Here is a 19,090-nt window from a genome sequence, read left to right as displayed (position 1 = left end):
TATAGGTTAAATCCTCAATTTTTTAAGGGATTTTACGACCTGGTAACTAAGACCATTAAGTCAAGTCTTATTTTATTTGTAATGAAAACTTTTTTATATAAAAAATGATATTATGAAATGAAATGAAGTTCATTAATATGAAACATGGCATGAAATGGAATGAAACGAAATGGAAACGAAATGAAATGAAATGAGATGAGATGATATGGGATGAAATATAATTTCAGTAAAATAGTGGTCATTTACTGAAATTTTTCCAGTGGGCTTTTTGGAGGATCCCGAGAAGTCAAGCCCAGCAGCGTTGTTTCATTTTCCTACATTTGTGCACTTTCACAGATATTAAACAGTTAATAAACCACCATTATTACACATTTAAACCTGAAGAAACACTAAATAGACAAAATAAAACAAATCACACAACTTCACTCTCGCGTTCCCGCCAAAAAAAACTACAGGCTACAGACTACCTAATATATTAATTTGTGCAAACTACTAAGAGGTGCTTACGCATAAATAGTACCATGTGCACGCATGCATATGAAGGGTAGACCGGTCATCGTCCTGTCGAACCCGTCGCTTGCGACGAAGGGCTCGACGAGTAAATTAACCCTCAGACACAGCCCACTGAGTTTCTGGCCGGATCTTTTCAGTGGGTCGCGTTTCCGATCCAGCGGTAGATTCTGCGAAGCACGGCTCTTGCTAGGGTTCGTTTTTTTTTTTTTATTGCTTAGATTGGTGGACGAGCTCACAGCCCACCTGGAGTTAAGTGGTTACTGGAGCCCATGGACATCTACAACGTAAATGCGCCACTCACCTTGAGATATAAGTTCTCAGATCTCAGTATAGTTACAACGGCTGCTCCACCTTTCAAATCGAAACGCATTACTGCTTCACGGCAGAAATAGGCAGGGCGGTGGTACTTAACTGCGCGGACTCACAAGAGGTCCTACCACCAGTAACGTGTTACTACGTGTTAGCAACGTCATCAGGTTTGAGCCCCGTGAGCTCACCTACTAGTTAAGGCTACGCTGATATAGCCTCTCAAGGCACTCAGCTTAGGTAGGAAAAAAAGAAATGTACCATCTTGTATAGAGGACAAGCAAAAAAGTGTCTACCTGTAAACAACAAATTATTGTTGTAAGACTCACCCAAATAGCGCTAGTGGAGGAAGTGGAAATAATATGAGTATAGCAGTTTTAAACAGAGTGCAGTGTGCTTGAATTAAATTGAAGTGTGGTTAAGGCGCTGTTTTTAATCGTTCTACTTGCTACTATGGCGCCACCTTGTTTTCTCTCTTTCAGCGGACACTTTTTACACTGAGATAGTGCTCGTTACTTCTACTCTCCTTAATAGTATGGGTATATTCAAATCACAGATAGAATCATATATAACACACTTAACAGGATAATAGGACAGAACCTCTACGTGGCACCCGAAACAAACGACGTACGGATTTGAAATTCTATGTTCACTAATTAAAGAGAAATAGAAGCTGTTCTATATGTGGTCGTGGTGCGCACGAACTATTCGCCATTAATCTGAGACATTACACGAATAAACCTAAAAAACAATTAAATTAACTTGTTTGATCATTAAATTATGACCTCAATCACGTTTTTCTAAGTTTGTGTTCATATTGCAAGTGCACCCAGAGGCACTGAAAGCTGTCTTTTGGCCAAATAGCAAGATTTGACTCGGACACGAGCGTGGCTACGTCGAAGGTCAAAATACTTGAAAAGCATGAAGCGAGACAATTCGCTACGAAGGAAAAGCAATCCAAAGTAGTGATAGAGTGGCATATAGTACGGTGAACTAAACTGACTACTAGTGCGTATTAGATCCTGGTGAAATCGAGTCAATGTGACTAGGTATCGTCAGTTTGGTGTAATCTGTTCAATAGTTTGCGTTGAGAACCCCAGTCCTGGCAATACAATTGCGTCTTCGAATTCATCATATAGGTACATGTGTGTTCAATAGTCAATAGCTTTTACTACATGAGATAAAACTTAAGCGAATGCAAGGATTAGGGCCAAAAAACATACAAACACTCTTTTTTATTTATTTATTATGTTCTTCATTTCAGAGCTAGTTTAGAAACAGCATTGGAACAAATAAATTTAATTATCTCAGCAAAACACACATATGTAATAAATCAAGTACATAGTCTTCTAAACATTTATCACAGAATTTTTCATATTTACATACTAATGTTCAAGATTACAAAGGAAGGTGTTGGAGCTCGCGGCGGGGCGGGGCGGGGCGCGACGCGGCGGGGCGCGACGACGGCTGCGTGGCCCTACCGGCGGCGGCGGCGCGGCGCGGCGTGGCGGGGCGGCACGGTCAGCGTGGCGGCGGCCAGCTCGTCGCGCGACACGGCGTCGGACCGCTCCAGCTGCGCTCGCGCCTCCACAAAGAACATCACGTCGCGGAGTTGCTCCTTCAGATCGCTGACCTGCACACACGAACACTCAGTCCATGAGAGGCGGATTTCCAAAGTTGTGGTGGAGTTAGGGATAACATAACGAATTACAGACTAACCATAAGTTAGTAGCAACTTAACATCATCGTTATGACGGGTGAGCTTCCCCAGCGCCCCTGTGCTTAGTGGTTTGTGTTCACAAAAGATCTAACAAAAAGTACATTTATCGAGATAGTCCTCTAAAAAAAGCAGGAACTACAGAATGGAGTTTAGGGGAAATCTATTTCCATTTATTAGGTCTTTACATAGGTAAATATTGTTTCTTATAATAAAACGCTTAGCGAAAGTATAAACCAATATTAGTTAAATAACTATCGAACGTTTTATAAAATTCTTACGTTCTTACGTTTCTCTTCTAACGTTTTGTATCAAAATAAAAAAGTCCCATTACTCCTATGCCCTGTTCCCACCAAAAGACAAATGCCGTTATAGTGTGGGCTCGCTGACGCGGCGCTGTGCTGGTGTTACATCGTCCCGTCCTGAAGACTTGTTCAATATTGTCTCCATTTTTATAACGTGCGAAGATAAATTAATTGACAGCGACTCGTGGGACCCCCATCCCCCGCCCCCCCCTGCCCCCCGCGCCGCACGATGGTGCGGGTATACAAACCCAAAAAACCTTTCTTTTTTCTATTTAATCAAATCATCCAAACTTAGCCTACCGGACCAGTTGTCTCGAGTGTCACCGCGGCGACCTCACCGAGGACCACGGGCACATCTACTAATCGACGCTAAACGTGGAGCAAACCTCTTTGGTGAAATTCTCCTCCTTTTCTTTAGCCCTGGCCTGCCACTCCGACTGGCTGCTGGCCATGGCCGCCGCCAAGCCCCTCTCTTCCGTCAACTCGTTTTGGAGAACCGATAATCTGAAAATTCATTTACGATATCACATGGAAACGTACTAGAGTTGTGCGAGTGTCCACTGGAGTCGAATGCGGAACTGTTAATTTATACAAAGTTGTAAGTAATTCGTAGCGTTTGCAGTAGAATATTTATGTTGAAACAGCTGTAAATAAGTGTCATGTTCATAAAATATTTTGTTTTAAAGTGTAAGTAACAATAGGTACCGGAGTTAATGAACGTGTCAACATTCATGCCGAACTATGTTATTGGCCTTCAAACCGTTATTTTCTTTTTTAGAGACAATTTTTTAAAATTTGTATATTTCAATTCTAATGATTTATAAATAACTAGAGAACCACATATATTTAATATTCCTTTCAATGAGTTTAAAATGTGACTGTGTAGACCCTAACTCGGGTGCGGAGGCTGCTCTGGTGTGTAGTGTGCTACAGTACGGAGACTGGTTACTTGTTGGTGAGCTGCTGCAGTTTCCGGTCGAGTTGTTTGTTGCGGGCCGTGAGGTCGTCGACCTGCGCGGCGAGGTCAGCGGCCCGGGCCTCGGCGGCGCGCGCCCGCCCCTGCAGCGCCGCCCGCTCCGCCTCCCGCTCCCCCTCCAGCCTGCGCGCACAACGTCACACGTCACATCGCTGCGGCACTACTGCCGCGCCACCCCGCCCGCTCCCCCTCCAGCCTGCGCGCACAACGTCACACGTCACATCGCTGCGGCACTACTGCCGCGCCACCCCGCCCGCTCCCCCTCCAGCCTGCGCGCACAACGTCACACGTCACATCGCTGCGGCACTACTGCCGCGCCACCCGCCCGCTCCCCCTCCAGCCTGCGCGCACAACGTCACACGTCACATCGCTGCGGCACTACTGCCGCGCCACCCCGCCCGCTCCCCCTCCAGCCTGCGCGCACAACGTCACACGTCACATCGCGGCATGTCGCCCGGGGGAACGGACGCTGGAGTGCCACTACAGTACTGGACTTGATGATGCCGGTCGTCGTGGTTACGATAACATACAATAAATAAAAATATATTTGGGTCCGGGTGTACCCGACACCCGGACTGTCAAGTCCCGCACACCCCGCACGCCCCCTACATGTCCACACTCCGTATGTGGTTCGGCCCCCTGTCCAAATAAGGGACCGTTCGTTCCGAGCTGCTGGGTCTAAGGGGGTTTGACCTCTTTCATATGTGCCGTGTGTTTGTTGGGGTGTACTCTGAGGATTTTGTAAAACGATCCCGGATCGGAGGCGTCGGCGACCCCCACCCTCAGTAACAGCTGTCCTCGGCGGTCTGCAGCAGCTCGTTTGTGCTCGCAGCATTGCTATAGCGCATACGTGACTGACCACTCACGGAGAGGGCGGCGCGTTCGTGCCACCGAAGGACAAGAGAAACTAAAAATGTAAAAGTACTAACTTGGCGATTTTCTCCTCGTAGTGAGTGCGCTGCGTGTCCAGTTGCTCGGTGAGTATGTAGGTGAACTCGTGGTCGTGCTTGCCCCCGCAGGCGCCCTCGGACGCCACCAGCTTGCCGTCAGACTTGTTCTGCACCAGTCGGTGTACGAAGTTGTCTCCTAATAGTCAAATATTCATATACAGCATAGTGCAGTACAACTTGTCATCGCCCCGCTGAGGGCGGTGCGGAGGAGTGCTGACCTGCGTAGTCCCAGACCCTGTTGGAGCCGAGCTGCAGCGCGTACGTGTGGTTGGACTGCAGGAAGTGCTTCGCGGCGTGGCCCCCTTCGTACCTGTCGTTGATGTCATATCATTACGAAACCAATCTTAAGTGACACGCGAGACACCTTAGTTCCTATGAAACGATCTTACATTAGTGAACGAAATAGTGATTCCTATTTAATATTAATGACTCATATTTAAAATTACTAAATATAATTATTTTTGTGTGTAATTAAGATCCAAAAATATATTTCTACTTATGTTACATCTTTGAACTTTGAGCTGAATTCAGTAAAATATTAGATAGAACCAGTGAGATCGCTGTTTAGCATGCAACAAGTTAAAGTCCTTTTTTTATAAATATTTTTTATCTCTATGAATCAAAATATACATCCATGGCATCGATGCATCTCTTCCGAAGCGACTGGTAACTGTTTAATGTCCTTCTTGAGGAAGTCAAGTATACGGGAGCCAACAAACTCTTCAAAGGCATTTTGCACTACCTCACGGGTATTTAATTTTTTCCCGGCCAAGGAGTTCTCCAAGCTTTGGAAAAGTAGAAGTCTATTGGCGCAAGGTCTGATGCGTGCGGTGGATGAAGCGAAACTCCCAACTCTAGATTAGTGACCTTCTGTTCTCAATGGTTGAAGTCGAGCGAGTGAGCGACTGATCAAAGCTGGCCAGAGATTCGCTTCTCCACCATTGTCTACAATTCCTCGCAGTACACATCACACACACACACCGAACGGTGACCATGACTTCTTAGAAGTATGCTTTCGTTTGAGGCACTGCCTAGCGGCTTGACCAGGATCCAACCAACGGCATGACCAGTTACGATTATCAAAAAGGATCCCGTTTTCATCGCAAGTGACAATGGGGTTCAGAATGTCTTCGATTCTGTGCCTGTTAAGCAACGCAAGGAAAACCTTAACGCGTTCGTCGCGCTGGCGATCGTTCAGTTCACGCGACACACACTTATCAAGTTTTACCTTGCCTTTGCCAATTTGACGCAAATAAAACAATAAAGTTTTAATGCTAACGTTTAAAGCTGCTGCTAAGTCAGCGATAGACAGATTATCGTCAGCTTTCACTATCGCCTTTAATTCGTCGATGATGACTTTAGTTTACCGGCGACCACGGGATTCATTTTTTAGATCATAATGTCCATGTCGGAAGCATTCGGACCAACAACGAGTCGTGTATTGGTTTGTAGAGTTCGCTCCGCACACGACAGTGATGTTACAAACAGTTTCTACGGCATTACTATCGCGACGGAACTCTTATTGCAAATGATACAAATGCAATGAAAACAAAACACTAATCAATAAACAAATAACTGAATATGACAAATAATCCAATATTTTAAAAACTAATTAAAGTTAGTTATAGTTAATTTGTGAAATAATTTATAGATATACATAAACAGGGTGTCGCACAAAGGCTACATGAAGGGGAAATGTGGCTATAGCATTAACAATGTAGATCACGATAAAAATGTTAAAAAAATCTAAGTCATAATTATGTAGTAGTTTCGTGCAAAAAATAATTTGTTAATTTTTTCAACTGTTCGGTGACAGCCCTGGATTAATACAAGTTACAGGTGCCGTGTTACTCCGATGGAAGTTAAGGACGTCGCAAGGCTCCCGGTTCCGGCGGTACATCTAACCGCGTCGTCAAACTTCTACCCGCCCAACTCATCGTGATGTTGGCATCTATTTTTAAAGCCGCTATGTCTAACTGCATCTTTCTGACACCTGACATCTGCCTCGTGCCTGAAGGCTCCGCGCGTGGCCGAGTGAGCGGGCGTCGACTCGCCATGCTCCGGAAACGGATTTATATTCCATGATGATTTGTAGCTGTTGCTTGAAGCTACTGAAGTTACCGTTAAAATCTAACAAATGTTTTAATTGAAATAAACAAGTCCACTCATGCGCTAAGAGGCCGTACCTCCCACATCCCACGTGTCCACAGATGAGGCATATCCAGAGCGTGCCCTCCTCCAGCCCGTCCACGAGCCCCTCGGCGACTCCGCTGAGGTTCTCGCGGGTGTCGTCGCCTTCCTCGTCTGTTGGACAAATCGCATTCACATTCCGTTTGCCAGAAGCTCCTCCGCAGTACTACGAGACGAGATCGCACAGGAAGTCAGGATGGCGGATCCCACCCGCGCGTCCTCACAACAACATTCTACGACCGGTCAAGAAATCTACTTCAATTTTCAAAGGAGAATGCCCATTGCAGTATGGAATTTGGTTTCAAGTTGTGCTCTCATGTAACTTACCTCATTTTGTAGGGTTTAATATGTTAATTCATTTATAAAAAAATATATATCTCTAGTTCGCCGGAGTTTCTAGTAAAAGACCAATGAAGTTTATAGAATTAGGTTATTTTTTGTACAAGACAGCAGTGGATGTTTTTTGATTATGCTGAGTTCTTACATACTTAAAAACATACGTATAAAGTATTTTATTAATGAAAACATGTTTATAGCATAAACTTATTTACCTAGCATAGTATTGTGTGGCTAGGGCCACTACGTCCATTGGTTAAGTAAAGGTACTATTACGGCAATTCAAAATAAAACAAAAATAGACATAAAATAATTTATTTCTCATATTATGCCGATGTATCATTATACCTAGCTCAGCCCAGCCTAACATGGACACAACAACCCACATTCGATTGCCAACGAGATAGCTGTAGTAATAACTAGGGATTGTATTAATAGTATTAGCAACGTTTTCATCGCGATTAATTAATGTGTACGTATAATACATAAATTAATTCTGGCTCCAATATGCCTGGACTTCTGTCTAACAAAATAACGAATATGACCGAACGAAACACATGATTTAAAACTCAATCGGAAACATGAGAAACGGCGGCCGGCGCCAGTAAATCAAAATATAGACTAGAATCGTTGTAGTCTCCCGTACAGATGTGGATGGAGTATGTATGCGTGGTCTGGACGCGTAGTGTAATATGTAAGTACCTGAGTAGGCGCCGTCGATGTTCGGATAATAAATTAAATACGACACCTTGCACACTAATGAAATGTTTATTACAACTAACACTTAGTCCACACGAAAATACAACACAGTCTATATTATTATAATAATGAAGAATAGAAGGTTACGAGCACAGATAGATATTCAGTTTATAAACAGTACACAGAAGACACTTTACACTTTACGACAATACTACTACGATAAACACAAAGAAAGCGCGTTATCACAAGTGAGGCAAAAGCTTCGAAAACAATACAACAGTATACAATTAGCAAAAGCGACGTGCGTTCAGTACGAGGTAAGTTTCGACTGGGGGCGTGGCTAGCCGCGATCAGCTGCGCAAGAGTATATTTTCCAGCTACCCGCGACATTTCGTTCAAGCGCGCGTGTCCACAGCGCAAACGAACGGGCGACCAGCTGATTAACGCGGTACGATAAATTGTCGTGTGTGTATGTCTGTTTTATATGTAATGTAGTAATAATATATTAATAGATATGTTATATTTGTGAATGTATACTCTGTGTGTATTAATAATTATATTAAATAAATATATTATATAAGTTTTATATTGTGAAGAGTAAATGTGTATGTGCATGGAATGTGGGATAAGCCCACATCACTCCCCCCCAGAGACCTGGTTAGGGGCGATAAAAATCCGGGAATCTGACATGTCGACCGGAACGTGTAGTTGTAGGTGCAGTTCTGTCAGGTGGTGGAGCTACCGCAACATCGGGTTCAGATACGACAGGTGAAAGTTTATCACCTAGCAGGTTTTCATGATCGGTAAGATAATATGCAGGTTTTAAGCGGTCTATGGAGACAGTGACAGAGTTACCTTTAATTAAAAGTTTGAACGTCTTGTCACGTCGTTCTAATACTTTATGAGGACCTGTATATGCTGGCGTAAGAGGAGGGCGCGAAGCATCTTCACGTAGGAAGACGTACTCCGCGTTCTTGAGCTCTTTGAAAATAAAAATCTTTTCCTTGCTATGGCGAGAGGCGGGAACCGGTTTTAATTTCTCGGCGAATGAGCGTAGACGAGCCGTAAAATCTGATATATCAGTAGTACAGGCTGTGCTCGGCTCGAAAAATTCGCCGGGAAGTCTTAACGGCTCGCCGTAAAGCAACTCAGCGGACGAAGTCTGTAAGTCCTCCTTGAATGCGCTACGGATACCAAGTAGTACAAACGGTAGGATCTCTGACCAATTGTCGTTAGCGTGACATACGATGGAAGCTTTTAGCTGCCTGTGGAAACGTTCCACAAGACCGTTACACCGTCGTTTTTGCCAGATACTGAAACAGCGCGGACTCAAATTGACGGCCGCGGTCTGTAACAATATCTGTCGGGCAACCGAATCGGGATATCCAGCCTGAAATCAGTGCCTTAGCCACCGTTTCTGCGGTAATATCAGGTATCGGCATGACTTCCGGCCATCGAGTAAACCGGTCTATAGCTGTGAGGCAATACCTGTATCCCTGTGATACCGGGAGTGGGCCTATCAGGTCTATGTGGACATGCCTGAAACGTGCAGTTGGTGCGTCGAAAGTGCCCAATGGTGCAGACACGTGTCGACTAACCTTCGCGCGTTGGCATGATAAACATGACCTAGCCCAGTTTCTACAGTCTTTTCGGACCCCAGGCCAAACAAATCGATCGGCTACCAACTTGGCAGTCGCGGAAGCGCCGGGGTGACTTAGCGAGTGGAGACTTTGGAATACCTGTTTACGGTAATCCTTTGTGATGAATGGCCTGGGTGTCGGTGTACTGATATCACAGTACAAGGGATTACGGCATCCAGGATATTCCATCTTTTTGAGACGGAGAGATAAGCTGTCCGTTAAATATTGAGCCAGTTCGGGATCGCAGTTTTGAGCGTTTGCGAGGTCGGCGAGACAAATTGGAGCCTCCAATTCATCGACGCGAGATAAGGTGTCGGCCACAACGTTATTTTTGCCGGAGATGTGCCTTATATCGGTCGTGAACTGGGATATAAAGTCCAAGTGACGGAATTGCCTGGGCGAACAATTTTGCTTCCTTTCGTGGAAGGCAAAACTGATTGGCTTATGATCAGTATAAATCGTGAAGTGTCTCGCTTCAAGCATATGTCGAAAGTACTTGATCGCCTCGTAGATTGCAAGAAGTTCGCGATCATACGGGGAGTACTTGTTCTGCGATGGACTCAGCTTACGGGAGAAAAAGCCTAGAGGCTCCCACGTGTCATTTTTGAGCTGTTGCAAAACAGCCCCTATAGCCAAATCTGATGCGTCTGTAACCAAAGACAGCTTAGCCTGACAATCTGGGTGTGCCAGGAGTGCTGCGTTGGAGAGGCTTTCCTTGGTCTCTGCGAAAGCTTTCAGAGCAACGTCATTAAGGCTAATAGGAGTGGAGCCTTTGACTGAACCCATAAGTAGGGCGTTAAGAGGAGCTTGTGTTTGGGCGGCATTAGGCAGAAACCGCCTATAAAAATTGGCCATACCTAAAAACCGTCTAAGCGTCCTAACGTCTTTGGGTGGGGGAAAGTTGTTAATGGCTTGTACCTTCTCGTCCAGTGGTTTGGTTCCGCTCTCCGAGATACGGTAACCTAGAAAAGTTACCTCGGGAGCCCCAAAAACACACTTAGACAAGTTGATTACCATGCCGTAGTCCCTAAGTCTGGTAAATACTTGGCGCAGATGCTGCTCATGCTGAATGCTGTCCCTGCTAAATATGAGAAAATCATCCAAATAACAGTAAACGAAATCTAGCCCGCGCATCATCTCATCTACAAATCTTTGAAATGTTTGGCTAGCATTTCGTAGCCCAAATGTCATGAAAGGAAATTCATACATTCCAAAGGGGGTAGTGATCGCGGTTTTTGGTATATCTTCGGCACAGACTGGTATTTGGTTGTAGGCTTTAACAAGGTCTATGGTGCTAAACGTACTACAACCAGTGATATTGTGGGCAAAGTCGTGTATATGACGTACTGGATACCTATCTGGGATAGTCCGGGCATTGAGTTGCCTATAGTCACCACAAGGGCGCCAACCGTTGTCTTTTTTCGGTGCCAGGTGTAATGGTGATGACCATGGGCTATCGGACGGTCTAGCTGTACCATCAGCTAGCATGGACTCGAATTCCGCCTTTGCCACCTTCAGTTTCTCGGGTGCTAAACGCCTAGGTGCACAAGCGACTGGAGGCCCTGGTGTAGTCCTAATGTGGTGTTGTGTATTGTGGCTTACCGTACGTTGTGTACCAGCTGGTCGCGTAATTTCAGGGAAATCGCGCGAAAGCAAAGCATGGTAGTGGGAATCGCCAGTCGGAACCTTCACAGAAAGAATATCATTAGTATTAGAGGCCAGTGAAGCTGGAGCAGACAGGGTAGTGGTGTTGTCAATTAATTTTCGATTCTTACAATCTACAATCAGGTTATAGTGACACAAAAAATCTACACCTATAATGGGCTTCGTCACATCAGCCACTATAAATCTCCATGGGTAGTTGCGTCGGAGTCCAAGGTCCAGGTTGAGCTGCGAGTACCCATACGTGTCAATGGTTGATCCATTGGCTGCTGTCAGTTTGTAACTGGTAGGTGCACGACGCTCTCGTAGCTGGGTCCGTGGGAAAACGCAGAGGTCGCTACCGGTGTCGACCAAAAACTGGGTTTTCGTGGTGCGGTCAGTTACGAAGAGGCGACCTGGAGAATTCAGGCAGTCGTCTGTCGCCATTATCGACTGCCTGTGGCATTTCCCGACTCGTTGTAATCGCACGGCTTCTGGCATTTGCTTGCCTTAGCCCCGAACTTCGCGTGGTACCAACAAACGGGGTACCGTCGATAGTTGGAAGCAGATCGTGTTCTGCTGCGGGATGTCGAACGCCATCGAGGTCGAGAACGGTTCGAACGGTTCTGGGAGCGGTTTGTGGCGCGAGTCTGGTCTTCGAGCTTTAATGCGAGGCGTTCCACCATTTTCCTCAGCTCTGCGATCTCACTGGACTAGTTGATACTACTCGTCCCGCATGTTGAAGTGGCTGCGACGTTGCATGGAGTAGTAATTTCCTGTATTCGGTCAGCGAGGTCCGACAGCTGTTCAAGCGAATGAGTAGGCTGCGATGCTATTACCGTCTGGATACTGTTCGGCAGGCGGTTACTCCAGATAGTTCGGATAAACTCATGTGGGACGGACGGTCCGGCCAGGTCCATAAGATGTCTTAGAAATTGCGACGGTTTCCGGTCACCTAACTCTTCATGAGTTAGCAATTGCTTGACCTTCTTTTCATGGGAGGCGGAAAGACGTCTGATGAGCTCGCTCTTAATTTTATCATAGCGATTGCTGGTCGGAGGATGCACGATAATATCCTTTACCGCCTTCGCGTGAGGAATGTCAAGGTTAGTGATAACATTGTTGAACTTGATGTGGTCCTCTGTAATACCATAGTTTTCAAATTGGCCTTCTAGAAGTGCAAACCAAATTTCTGGGTCCTCTGGAGAAAACGGAGGCACCTTCAAATTAAACTTCCGAATGTCGGACGGCAAAATGTCGTTGTCGTGTACAGTGGAAACGCGCATTTTTTTCATTCGTCGGGGTTTTACGCTGCTACCTCCATGAGAACCAGCGGTCTCGACCGAATCACTGCTGCTCATTATGGTGTTCTTCAGGGGTCACCAGTATAGACTAGAATCGTTGTAGTCTCCCGTACAGATGTGGATGGAGTATGTATGCGTGGTCTGGACGCGTAGTGTAATATGTAAGTACCTGAGTAGGCGCCGTCGATGTTCGGATAATAAATTAAATACGACACCTTGCACACTAATGAAATGTTTATTACAACTAACACTTAGTCCACACGAAAATACAACACAGTCTATATTATTATAATAATGAAGAATAGAAGGTTACGAGCACAGATAGATATTCAGTTTATAAACAGTACACAGAAGACACTTTACACTTTACGACAATACTACTACGATAAACACAAAGAAAGCGCGTTATCACAAGTGAGGCAAAAGCTTCGAAAACAATACAACAGTATACAATTAGCAAAAGCGACGTGCGTTCAGTACGAGGTAAGTTTCGACTGGGGGCGTGGCTAGCCGCGATCAGCTGCGCAAGAGTATATTTTCCAGCTACCCGCGACATTTCGTTCAAGCGCGCGTGTCCACAGCGCAAACGAACGGGCGACCAGCTGATTAACGCGGTACGATAAATTGTCGTGTGTGTATGTCTGTTTTATATGTAATGTAGTAATAATATATTAATAGATATGTTATATTTGTGAATGTATACTCTGTGTGTATTAATAATTATATTAAATAAATATATTATATAAGTTTTATATTGTGAAGAGTAAATGTGTATGTGCATGGAATGTGGGATAAGCCCACAAAAATATTATTATTAATTAAGTACCGTAAAATGGGGCGATTAGGGACAAATTCCAACTTTATGAGCAATTTTGAGGTAATTGTTGATGTATATAATACTATTTCAGGATCAAAATGATTGAGTCTTGGGGGCATCTTTGTTGTCTAATTTAAAATTATGCAACTAGCATTCCAGTTTAAGCAAAAAATGCAAAAATAGGTGTAATCCGTATTTACCCGAAAATTGCGGTTAATTGGGACGAAATGAGAAATTTGCTAGGGTTGGCACTACTTTTATTTTTATATATAGTTTTATTTTATTTATTTATTTAGTTGCACCAACAAAGTGATCATCAATAGAAAAAATTGAAAAACTGACAAAAGTACATGGCAGACATCACCTCAATTATAGGTGCAATCGACAGTGCTGATATTTCTATCTGGGTTAAGAGATTAGGTGTGTCGGTTATTCCATGGATTAATCAGATGAATACCCCCACTCTGAACAAATATTAAATATTTTATTATGTATTACTTAGACATTTTTGTCCACCTTGAGATTTCATTGATCTTGTTACATGTCTCTGCAAAATCGACTTACTTATATTAAATTGCTTATCTATTTCAACTAAAGACTTATTCCCAATTTCGCTTCGAATAAACCAGATTTTTACCAACAAATTTAAAAAATATTGTTATAACTACATAGACAACCCTACAAACCTGTACCTATTTATACTTAGGTCATTTCCATTTCACGTATTCTCATCCCAATTGACCCCTTTTTCGTTGTTATTTGTACCTAAGACGTCCCCAATATCCCCAAAAACAACAGATTTTTACATGTATTTTTATTTAATCAAATAGATTAAAACCAATACCAACTGAGACTTACCTTTAATATATATGCTGGTTCAAACACTAAATAACGTTTATAAATCATAGTCGTCTTCTATTATTATCAAATAAATAAAAGAGAGCAAAGTTTCTAGCACTAAAATAATTACCACCACAGGAAGTTAATTTGAAACGCGATTTTTTATAAGTTAGCACCTATTATCATGCATATTCAGAGTTGTTTTGTGAACTTTCAACATTCTACTATTAAACTACAAAAAATGGAAGATTTTGCAACGAATGTAAAACTTATATTGAGCGTCGAAAGATTTTCCCGGTTTTTTCCCGATTCGCCTCTCAATCCCTAATCGCCCCATTTTACCGGTACTTGTCAAATGTCAGTAGTAGTAGTAGTTGTATTTTTCCAACTGGAAAGTATCATACCACATACAACCTAATATTTTATAATTTTTTTGTGAAAAATGTTAATACGAATTGAAATGAAATGAAAAGAATTTTGAACATTAATCAATTGGCATAAAATCAAATTAGTCAATTCAATTTGCAAAATATTAGTCATTTACAATTTAGAAATCTAAACATAATGTGACTGTCAACACGGAGGTTTGAGATTAACATTTGACAGACTTTTTGGTGGGAACGCGAGGAGCGAAGTTGTGTGAATTGTTTTATTTTGTCTATTTAATGTTTCTTCAGGTTGAAATGTGTAATAACGGTGGTTTATTAACTGTTTAGTATCTGTGAAAGTGCACAAATGTGCGAAAATTAAACAAAGCCGCTGGACATAACTTCTTGGAATCCTCCAAAAAGTCCACTGAAGAAGTTTCAGTAAATAACACCATTTTACTGAGATTATATTTCATCCCATATCATCTCATCTCATTTTATTTCATTTCATAACAATTGATTAATGTCTCAAATTAATCAACTTGATTTCATATCACTCCATAATATCATATTTTTTTAAAGATTAGGCTGTATGATATATTATCTTTGCCTTTTCATTGGGAAAATTGAACTACTACTAGGTTAGAAGTTTGTAAGTTACTAATTATTTTAATCTTCTATACCCGGCGAAGTTATAACTTAATATTTTTGAGGAAATTTTTAAAAGTAAAAACTTAATTTTTAATATATATTTGATAGTAGCACAACACGAAACCAAGAATGGGCTAAAAACTTAATTTTTAATATATATTTGATCGTAGCACAACACGAAACCAAGAATGGGCAATCTCCTTTACTGTCAAATATCAGAAGTCGGGACGCCAACGAAGGCAGCGGCCGGCGTCCCCGCGGCACGCTCACGGTACACACTAGGGACAGTACCTCGGTGGGGCGCGTCGCAGAGCTGGCAGCGTGCGCTCGCCCTCGGCTCGGGGGTCTGCGCGCAGCGGCACACGGGGCAGCGCAGGTCGCGGCTGCGCGCCAGACACTCCGCGTGGAAGGCGTGCGCGCACTGCACGCTCAGCACGCCCGCCACGCTCTCGTCCATGCGCTCTGGGGGACACAACACATAGTCATCCGCACGCTGCCTGACTTCTCCACAATTTTTTTTTCTTACTTAAGCTGAGAGCCTTGATAGGCTATATCACCGTAACCTTAACTAGTAGGTGAGCTCACGGGGCTCAAACCTGACGACGTTGCTAACACGAACCCTAGCAAGAGCCGTGCTTCGCAGAATATACCATTGGATCGGAAACGCGACTCACTGAGAAGATCCGGCGAGAAACTAAGTGGGCTGTGTCTGAGGGTTAATTTACTCGTCGAGCTCTTCGTCGCAAGCGACGGGTTCGACGAGAACGATGACCGGACCTAAAAGCACCGTTAGTGGATCGGGAGGATTCGAAATGACGTGTTCTCCAGAAGAGTAGGGGCGTCTGCACATTGTACACTTAGGGTAAAGTTAAATGGATCTCTCACTCTCCTTTTTTGAAATTAAATTAATATTGTTAAATTTGAAACTTAAAATCGTATTAATGTTTTATAATAGTTTTGCCCAGGATTTCGCTCATATTATATTATAAAATAATAACTCTATTTTTAACCGACTTCCAAAAAGTTATCATTTCGTACCCTTTTTTAAAAAGACAGGTACGTTGTCGAGTTTTTATCGCTAATTTGCTTTGATTTGGAACCAATCACAACTGACGGCATGTGACGCGACACGGGAAGATCCAATCATGTAATCGATATGGTCAGCGTCAGCCCAGTTCATGCCAAACAGACCCAATATATTGGTTTCATTTACTTACTTGTTGGCAATGAACATTTATTTTAATGTGATGTGTAAAATAACAATTCTCAGACTTGAATGCAATTGTATTGTATGATAACAGTCTTCCAGCCCTCAAGAAAGCATGACACTTCACTATGGGCTTGCAACACTCTTACCACCATTAATACTGATAATACTGAGAACTCTAGATTGTATAAAATATAAATCATTAAAACTGTGAATATTTACCCAAACAAACAGGACAAGTAGGGAGCTCAGTGTGTGATGGTGGTGGGGAACCATCCTTTGCCCATTCAACCCTTGACACCCAGGCTGTATGACACAGTGCATTTGGTTCCAAACTACTATATGGAACCCCATCAAAAGCCCCATGGAATTCTCGAGCTGCTTGACTAGTGCGAAATCTAAAAAAGAAATGATTATTGTTAGTATAACAATGACAAAAAACTCATAAACAAATTTGTGTATTACCATACTCGATTACAGCTGTAACACTAATATTTTTGGCTCCTTAAATAAACTTACGTTAATAGTGCCATGTAATGATCAGGTGAACCATCTCTGAGAACCCTCACATGTGCAATATCCTGTTGACAAGCTGCAGCAAATGCAAGCAGGTCGGGTGCACCTAAAGCACCAGGAACTGCGAGTAGGCAAAGTGTCTTGGCTTCTTCTGCTTCTTTCATTTCACTGTTAAATTATATAAACGTAATTATGAGACAATTTTTTTGTTAACAAATTTTGTGGAAACGAACCTACTATGAATCTATTGAAATCCTAGACCATGTCATGAGTTTCATGAGATACAATCAACTGTGATTGTGTTGGAAATGGTTTCCACAAGTCAACGGCCCTCATGTTTACACAATATCACCTTCATGAGCTTACTTGTTACAGTACAGGTATGTGACTGTTAGTTATCAATTTGATCTGTAAATATTTATTTGACTTTAACGGAATACTGAAGTCTTTTGTTCCTGTTCAATTGTATAAACAGTGAAAATTTCATTGTGAATGCTACTTACTGTTCTTGATATAAGGGTGCATGGTATAAGTAGTTATAAATATTTTATGAACAGATATGAGTAGAAGGGTTAGTTTGATAATATCCTGAAAAGCACCCCACACTTTTTTACAATAAAATCATTTTTTCTTACACTATTTTTAATTGGAATTTATTAAAATTTATTTTATATTTTTTAGTTGGATTTTCTATAAAAGCATATTTTGTTAGTTTTGTTAAACTAGTATTTTTTTTTCATTTTTTAGTTGAATTTCAATTTTTTCAATTTTTTTTTAAATATTGAATTGTCATCGGTCTTTAATAAGTACACCAAATTTCAAGTTAATCTGATGTTTTGAAGAGGGTCAAAATCATGTTCAAAGATTCCGTTACAAACATACATACACACGTCTGAAGCTAATAATAGTGTATTAAAAAACTTAAAATTTAATGGTAAAGTACCTGTACAATTTTCTACCAATCTTCCCTTAATCCAATTTTTGAGATGATGCGATAACCCTATTTAATAGGGTTCTATATTATGCTCTAACATGACAACTTGACATAATGTATGCCCTGCATGAAGCAGGGTCTTACTGTGTTTTAAATCATACAAATCACTCACTTTTCCTTGTACAAGTGTAATATGCCCTTAGTAATTTCAACTAGTGGATTTCCACAGAAAAAACTAATAGTGTTATCGTCTTCAGATATACTGCTGGACTCTGGAGGTGAGCGGCGGGAACTTGTAGGTAGTATGCCTGGGTCAGTGTTGGGTCCACTAAGAACACTAGCATATGTTTCAACTGTTATGGTTTTGGATTCCCTTGCTCCTCGGTCCTTTCTTTTCTGGTCCTTAGAGGCCTCTGATGATCATATGAATATTTGAAATAATAACATTTTTTTTTAGATGTAAGTAAAAATCAAAAGCATATCTATGCAATACGTGATAAATTATTTATCATTGCCACTCACCATTGTTAACACCGTCTGCCATTTCGGACAGTTCTTCGTCTATTTCAATACGTAGTACACACAAAGAGACGGCCATTTAAAAAGTTATTTATAATCGCAAATCTTCGTAAACTCTTGGAGCACAACTAAGAATGAAACTCAACTCAAAAATACTATTTGTCCATTAAGAAAACTTTGTTTTTTAAAAAATTCGTTCAAACGAATTTCATATAAAGGGTATTCAAATTAGAAAAACTTCCAATTATAACTAGTTACACGTAATAACTTGTAAATTCAATGGAATCGAAACTGTTTTGCGGATTGTGAACGTTTGTCGTTGTTGTGAAACTGAAATAAATGTGTTTGTGTTGAGTGTTGACCATAGATATTTTTTTTTTTTTTATAATGCAATCTGCCGATATTTTCAGCAATTTCTGCCAGTGTCGTGTTATGGCTACACATGGAATATTGTCGAGCTATTTATACACACTTTATATTATGAAAAGTATCAAATTTTGGAAATAATAATGGTGCCTGGGACTAACACAAAATTAATGTTACTATAAACTTACATATTATAATAAAGATTATGTACAGAGAATAATGCACTACAAATAATTATAATTTTATAGAGTTAGTAGTTATAAACTTAATAAAAGCATTTACGGGGGTCTGGGAA

At 42.0% G+C, this 19,090-nt stretch overlaps 1 protein-coding gene across 2 annotated transcripts; it reads right to left on the bottom strand.

The window, feature by feature from the left end:
• Positions 1 to 2,048: 2,048 nt before the first annotated feature.
• Positions 2,049 to 18,815, bottom strand: LOC101736390 (BRCA1-associated protein). 2 transcript variants are annotated; one of them, XM_038016242.2, is made up of 11 exons: positions 18,433 to 18,815; positions 18,083 to 18,323; positions 16,980 to 17,144; positions 16,683 to 16,858; positions 15,545 to 15,715; positions 6,954 to 7,071; positions 4,986 to 5,077; positions 4,747 to 4,903; positions 3,791 to 3,940; positions 3,228 to 3,345; positions 2,049 to 2,452 (listed from the first exon to the last, which is right to left on the bottom strand). In XM_038016242.2, the coding sequence occupies exons 1-11, from the start codon at positions 18,506 to 18,508 to the stop codon at positions 2,297 to 2,299; spliced, it is 1,620 nt and encodes a 539-aa protein (XP_037872170.1). In that variant the 5' UTR covers positions 18,509 to 18,815; the 3' UTR covers positions 2,049 to 2,296. The 2 variants fall into 2 exon arrangements, with proteins under 2 accessions (XP_037872170.1, XP_037872172.1); XM_038016244.2 differs by lacking the exon at positions 18,083 to 18,323 and having other exon boundaries at positions 18,433 to 18,572.
• Between the last annotated feature and the right edge of the window lie 275 nt (positions 18,816 to 19,090).

Source organism: Bombyx mori, chromosome 16, assembly GCF_030269925.1.
Source record: "Bombyx mori chromosome 16, ASM3026992v2".
NCBI lineage: Eukaryota > Metazoa > Arthropoda > Insecta > Lepidoptera > Bombycidae > Bombyx > Bombyx mori.
Note: the sequence above shows the minus strand (reverse complement) of the source record. Positions and strands in the feature narration are given on the sequence as shown.